The 6,971-nt window shown below is 47.5% G+C and overlaps 1 protein-coding gene across 1 annotated transcript; it reads left to right on the top strand.

Moving 5' to 3' along the window:
- The first annotated feature begins 1,622 nt into the window (after positions 1 to 1,622).
- LOC119158831 (gastric inhibitory polypeptide) lies at positions 1,623 to 6,723 on the top strand. The gene is made up of 5 exons (XM_037411216.1): positions 1,623 to 1,693; positions 2,744 to 2,890; positions 3,212 to 3,343; positions 5,505 to 5,597; positions 6,575 to 6,723. Exons 1-5 carry the CDS (start codon positions 1,623 to 1,625, stop codon positions 6,582 to 6,584), a joined length of 453 nt encoding a protein of 150 aa, XP_037267113.1. The 3' UTR covers positions 6,585 to 6,723.
- Positions 6,724 to 6,971: the final 248 nt, after the last annotated feature.

The raw sequence follows: 6,971 nt of genomic DNA, 5'->3' as shown, positions 1-6,971 counted from the left end.
GGCTAGCACAGCTCAACTACCCCAGTTCAGTGTCACGCAGGCAAAGGGGTCTTGTATTAATTAAAAAATGGGTTTTTAACAGCCTCTGAAAATGTGGATTGCTTTCCCTCCCTGTCTGGGTAAATTCTGCAGAGAAGGAGAACTGTCCTTCCTTAAAATTAGGCTACAATGCATTTTCTCTCCTAGTATCATAAATAATTACCCTAAGCAGAACAATATTCTTCGCACAACTGAGCTATTTTCAGATCCATCATCGTACCCTCAGTTATATCGCCAATATATGAAATGAAAAGCAAATAAAAGGGAAAGCCTCAGTTATTTAATCATGATGTTTTTTTCCCGTTCTTATTTAAAATACTCCTCAGCTCTTTGTATAATGGAATTTATTTCTGCTGTTAACACACTCTGTAACTATTTGTCTTTTATTGCTTTAGCTCTAAGTATTTTAGGGATTTTGCCAGTGTTCAGAACATTACATTACACCTTTGCTTTTAAGAGCATTCCTCAGAACTCGATGTATCTGAGATAATGTAATGCATTCAGTATGAAAATGAAAACATTTGTAAAAGATGTCACAGTTTTCCAGAAATAAAAAATGCCACAATTACAAACAACATCCCAACTTGCAAATTATTGGTCTCTCCAAAATAAGAACTGGGCTGTCATAAGAATACAAATTACTACTTAAAGGAGTAAAGTTCTATAGATGTATGAATAAATTTTTGAAGGATGGAATATTTGAGTCCTGATCTAGACCTTTTTCGTTTTGTTACTGTACTATCCTTCCTGTTAACAGCAGCTCTCCATCGCAGTGCTGTTTCCAGAAATAGCTGTGACAAAGAGTGAGGTGAGGGACAACAAAACATATCTGTGAGCCATGATCAGAACCATTTTTGTACGGAGTTTGCAAAGCTGGAATAGTAATTAAAAGAGCTCAAATGTCCAAGGGCTTTTGAGCCGAACTGTGGACATGAAGACTCGGAACAGCTTGAAACTAATAAATCTTGGAATCCGATCCTGTCACTGTCCATGCGGTGTTTTTCATAACTGATATTCGCTGACTCTGGCTCCAGTCCCTACATAAGGCATTACCCACCCCAACAGAAACTGTCCCAGAAATTAGATCAGGCTCCTAAATCCTGCGGAACTGCAGCGTGGGATAAGCGGGATGCCGTTGCTGCTGAATTGTCTGATCCAACGTAGGTTCCCGTTCACATACTCAAGATTGAATCGACCCTTAAAGCACAATGAGGTACCCACAGGGTCAGCTTGTAAACATGGAGGAAGACAAAGCCCTTGCCTCCAGGAATGTGCAACTCACAATGAATTTGATGGTTACAATAAAAGTATAGGGAACCAACATTAAAAGACACCAGGGTGGGAAAGAGCGTTGGCATTGAAAAAGTGATTTAACTGGGAGCGGCAGAATAAGGCTTTGTAGGATGGAGAAGGCTGCTCGAAGCACAAGGACTGAAGAAACACATTTACAAGCACAGGCACGTGCCCAGCCACCACACATCCTCCTGGGCTCACTGTCCTGTCACTTATGTCCCATGTGTTCGTAGGGGCCGGACATCTGGATTGCCCTTTGCTTTTGAACAGAGAAACCAGCTGAGAAAATGATGTCTTTCAAAGTTCTCTCTCTGCTCCTCGCATCTCTGGGGTTTGTTTTGATGGAAGAGAACGTCTCAGGGTAAGTGTTTTGGAAAGCTCACAGTATATTTTGAGACTCTTCCAGCTCCTCACTGGAGGCAAATGGACTCTTTCCATTGGCATCTTGGTGAGTAGGTGAGAACATGAGTCCTGAGGTAGAGCTCAGATAATAGAGACAGCCAAGCATACAAAGATGAGCACATGATAAGAGAGATATCAAACTAAAGCCCTGAGCCTTTGAGCCAGAGCCAGGAACTCCCAAGTTTTCCCTACAAACTCCATGGCTCTGGGTTAGGAGGAACAAGCTGGAAGTCAACCAGGAGAAGAAGGTTGGCTGAGAACTAGAAACAAGATGTAATCCTCTCGCATGAATGAGGGTGGGGGCACCCAGTATTTGAAATAGTCTGAAAAGATGACTGGTTACATAAAGCAGGTATGTTATAAAGACTTTCCCTATCTTTCCCTACATCAAGGAGGTATATTATAAAGACTTTCCCTCTATTTCTCAGACTCCTATTACAAAATTTCCAGCTACCACCTGAGAAGATCCAAAAGATCCCTTATTAGAGCAGGAGAGCTTGCTGCAATCCCAGATAGCAGTACTATAAAAGGATCTGTCTTGAAATCCTTCAGTAACGTAGGTAGCCACCAACTGTCTGCCCTGTCAGACTGGCTCTGGTCTCAAGGTCAGCCCTGGTCTCCTGCCACTCGCCCCTGAGCCTCTCGAGGATGCGGGGACAGGTTTCCTTGGCCCGAGGTGCACGGCTGGCCAGAGGCAGCCCAAGCACACTGGGTGCCTGAGCTCGGAGCCATGATCTGTGAGGATCAGGCAGGGAAAGCCTCCCTGACTCCAGGCTGCCAGCAAACACCCAGAGCTCTGCTCCTCCATCTCCTTCCGGGTGGTCAGACACGAGCTGCCATCGCGTTCGCAGCCAGCAGAACCCACGAGGAGCTCAGTGCGGGAACAGTCACCGGCTCCAAGGGGGATCCAAAGTGATCACAAAACCTCGCGGACTGTAGGGAGCACGTGGGCCACTGGGGCAGCCCAGGCGAAGCAGGACTCACTCTTGCCTCTGTGCTCTTCCCCCAGTTTAAGCATCAGCATCCCCAGTGCCAGACCAGTGCAGCGGCGCTACTCCGAGGCCACCCTGGCAAGCGACTACAGCCGCACGATGGACACCATGCTGAAGAAGAACTTTGTGGAGTGGTTGCTGGCCAGACGGGAGAAGAAAAGCGAGTAAGTGCGTAGACTCCCAGCGCTCCTACGGTCCAAACCGCCAGCTGCTGTCAGCCGACCTATGGCTACAGAAGGATGGGGAGCCGAGGTTCTTCCTGGACCGCAGCAGTGATTCTCCAGGGAGCTGGTTTTCTTTATTTCTTGTATTTTCCTAAGTCCTATAACGTTTCTGCTCTGTCAGACAGCACAGCTACCCCGCTCCCTGCCCGAGCCCGCCGCCCGCCCTGCCGGTGGTGGGGGGAGGGAGCCGGGTGCGGGGAACGCGGCGTTGTGGCGCCCCCTGGTGGCGCCGCCCGGCATCGCCCCGTTCCGCCCTTGCAGCAGCGCCGCGGAGCTGCGCAGGAGGGAAGCTGAGCCCCGAGGTCCAGCTGGGGACGGCCAGAGCTTCGACCTGGGCGCTCAGGGAGCCAAGGACTTCTTCACCTGGCTGCTGAAAGCCAAGAAAAACCAGAGGTGAGACTGGAGAACAGGTCTGGTCACCGGGAGGGGTGAGGTCTCCAAGAGTTTTGGAGAGTTTGGGGGCAGGTGTCAATGGTAACAGTGTCAAGTAGGAAAATGAGAGGATTTTGATTTCAAAAGGAAATTTCACATTTCGCCATTCTGCCTCATGAGTGAGGAAAAGAACAAAGACTAAAAAAAGCTTCTCTAGATTTTAAATTTCTCAGAACACACCCCACCCCCACCCCAAATTTACAAAAACATAGATGATTTGGGTCATCTTTTGTTTTGCAAATGTCAGCACAGCTTCATCAAACCCCAGCGCTTTGATAAGGTCAAGATGCAGACTTTTGACAGGGCTGAAGCGCATCCACTCCTTTAACATCACCCTAACAGAGAAGTCAAAATGAAGTGCTTTGACCTAATCAAAACAAAGCCCTCTCAAAAGAAAACTCCCCAGCGAAAATGAGATGAAATTGATACATTTCTACAAAACATTTTGATTTGATCAAATCAAGCCATGGGGGGGAAAGAAAAAAAAACAAACCCAACCCACTCGTTCACACTCTCAGCACCTGACCGGTTCATTTTCTAAAAAAGAAACAAAACGGTTCATTCCTTGGATCACCGCTACAAGCTCTCATTATGAAGAGCCTGTCATCTAAACGCGAAACCAGGCAGGAGAGATGCCTGCCTGACCCAGGAGGAATTTCCCAGTTTGTTTCTGATCTGAGCATCCCCAGTTAAAGGCACAGATTTTTTTGATTTTTGTTTTTTTTAAGATGTAATTATCTTAAAATCATCACGGTTACAATGGCGATACGAGCTCACTTGGAACAGGTACCTCTGGGCAAGGTAACCGAGTCCATATGGAGCATTCTGGTGCTGCAGCTCGTGCCTGCCTTTCCCAAGCCATCTGGCTGTGAGCACGCTTGTGTATCTCAGCCCTGCGCGGCTTTGTGCTGTGTCAGCATATCCACAGCCTGTCAATAGCCTGTTTCACCTCCCCCAGTCTTAGCTTATGTCACAAATGTTCAAAAAGCAAATTAGACACGAGTCCAAGGAAAAATCTGTTCTCAGGCACTTTATATATTAAAAAAAAAAAAAAAACACACAAACCACTGACAAATGAATGAGGGATACATTTCCTTTCTGTAACATGAAGGGGATTTTACAAAACCTAACAGGTTGCTGCTGCTTAGTCCTAAAATGGTGGCGAGAAGGGAAAAAAAGCACTTACCGCACACAGCCCACATCCTTCAGGCACAATCCTAGCCTCTTCTGGCAAAATAAATGGAATTTCTAACTACAGGGAGTCATGGGACAGTCACCCAGAACAAGAATCTGGGGGCATTTGTTGTCTTTTGCAGCCTTTGCATGAAAACTGCTTTAGAAACCAGGGTGCAGGGGATGACCCGGGGTGGGGGAAACGAGCAGAGTTCTGGTTCACAGAGGTGTCTCAGGCCGAGCACTCAGAAAATCAGACACCGAGAATCGCTAGTCATACTGAAAATACAAAATCAAAGAAATGAGGGCTTTGAGGGATCTCAAGAGGTCACTCAGTCTGACCTCTGCTCCAAAGCAGGATCAACTCGCCCTAAACTGTTCCTGACAGATGTTTGTCTAACCTGTTCTGGGGGGGGAGGTGGAGGGGGGAAGGGAAACCTTTGATGCTAGAGATTAATCAGCTTGATTAGCTTCATTTAGAAAAAAATTGTTTGCTAGTGTCTCCCTTAATCTCCTTAATTGCAAATAAAAAACAGGACTTGCAGGGGGGAAAGTCCTTCTCGGAAACAAAGACTTTCCTTTGTGAGTTGGGAGTGTAGATGCCGCTTCACCCACGCTCTGCCTTTGTTTTGATGCCTGCTGGGTCTAGGAGGAGGTGGGGTGCAGGGGGGGTCACTGCACAGCTCCCGCTCGTCCCCCCAGCCGGATAGACATGCTCACCGCCAGGCAGCCCATACACGCCAAGATCAAGGCACTGTTGTGTGCAAGGAGCTCACCATGTCAGAGAGGTTAAAGCTTTTTTGTGGGTTTCTCTCAGTCAAAGACAGTAGAAGACGAGGAAAATAAAATATCCCTGTGAACTTGAGGAGATGGGGAAAAGAAGCTGTTATGTACTGCATCTGGATTGTTGCCTCTCCTCTGTCTTCATGGCATGGCACGTTTCTTGCAGTTTTACTTCTCTGGAAGGTTCAGAAGGTTTGAAGGATGTTTTGAACCAGGACTTTCTGACATGGCTGATGTCGACTGATCTCTGCAGACCAGCGTGAGTGGCTGTTCTACCCATTCCTGGTGTTACAAGCATCCCTAGAGAACTCTTCCCAGCCCTCGTCCCCAAAGCCACTTGCTGCAGTGCTCAATCAAGGAATTTAGGATTTCTTTAGATAACCACTGAGTGCTTACAGGGCACAGCTCAGCTGGATTTGACTGGAGAGTTAAGGGCTCTGGCCAGAGTTTGGTCCTGCAAAAGTATCCTCAGCTCATTGATACAACAAAGATGGGGAAAGACAGATTGCAAAAAAATTGCTGTCTATAGAGCAGGGAGGTTAGTAAAGCCTTTCCCCCTCTTTTTAATGAGAAAATAGAGGTGTCTTTTTTTTTTTTCCTGTGCATTGTACACTGCTACGAAAGGCTTTCAGAGAGAAACACAAGTAACCAGGATGCAAAAGGTGCAGGGGAGGGCCCCAAGGAGGCTCCAGGGAACAGCAAGCCCATCCTATGCTTAGCCGAGTAAGACAAAGTCACCATCTATTAAAAAAAACAAGCGAGAAAAGAGCTGTTTATGCTAATGGCAAAAGTTGGCATAAGAACAAAAAGGGATGAACTGGCCATGAATAAATGTAGGTTGGAAATAAGAGGCAGCTCTGTGCTACAGACAATTCCAGGCAGCTTGGTCAGACAATATGAGCCGAGTGGCCGGCCAGCCGGCCAGGGAAAACAAATAACTGTTGAGCTCATACTGCAGCCTTTCCTGCGGAGAAACACTGATTTGCATCTCTCTCCTCTACCCAGCTGCTGGCTGGGTTTTGGGGTTTTTTTTCCTCAAAACTTGTAGGTACTTACTATTAGATACTAACTTGGAGTCACATCTTGCTATCAAAATGGATTTGCAAAGTATCCGGGGGGGTGGTCGCTAGGGAAGGCGAGAACTTGTGCCTTGTTTCCTATCGGAACCAAATGAAAACGGGTTAAGCGCCACACCGCAGGAATTGATGTTTTTCTCTCCCACTTCTGCTTTGTTAGGACTGCGTAGCTCCAGGACCCCCCAGGGAACGCTCTCCTCACCCCAGCAAGACCCGCGAGGAGGAGGAAGGGACCCTACATTCACTCCCTTCTGTGCATATTGTCCGTTTTGCTAATGCAAGCAATAAAGAGTTGGGTTTGAAGCTGAAGTAAGATTCGGAGAAGAACCAATTTGGGGATGGGCTATAAAATATGAGTTAAAAAAAATAGGTATGTCCTTTCAAACAAGGTTGTTAAAGAGTCACCCACCGTGTGTGCCAGCGAGGGGGCCGGCGGGATTCCCACACAGGATTTGCGGTGTTCGGGACCCAACAAACCGGGCTGGGAGCTGGGCTGCCCCAACACAGGCGCCCCCAGCTCGCCCTCCCGCCTGACCCCCCAGCGTGGAGGGGCCCCT

This window comes from Falco rusticolus, chromosome 18 (assembly GCF_015220075.1).
Source record: "Falco rusticolus isolate bFalRus1 chromosome 18, bFalRus1.pri, whole genome shotgun sequence".
Taxonomy (NCBI): Eukaryota; Metazoa; Chordata; class Aves; order Falconiformes; family Falconidae; genus Falco; species Falco rusticolus.
This window is presented reverse-complemented; position numbering and strand designations above follow the sequence as displayed.

Excerpts from the sequence above, each read along its gene's own strand:
- LOC119158831 (XM_037411216.1), top strand. The coding sequence starts at position 1,623 with ATGTCTTTCAAAGTTCTCTCTCTGCTCCTCGCATCTCTGGGGTTTGTT. Across the intron at positions 2,891-3,211 it reads AGACGGGAGAAGAAAAGCGA|CAGCGCCGCGGAGCTGCGCA; the intron begins GTAAGTGCGTAG and ends CCGCCCTTGCAG. Across the intron at positions 3,344-5,504 it reads AAAGCCAAGAAAAACCAGAG|TTTTACTTCTCTGGAAGGTT; the intron begins GTGAGACTGGAG and ends CGTTTCTTGCAG.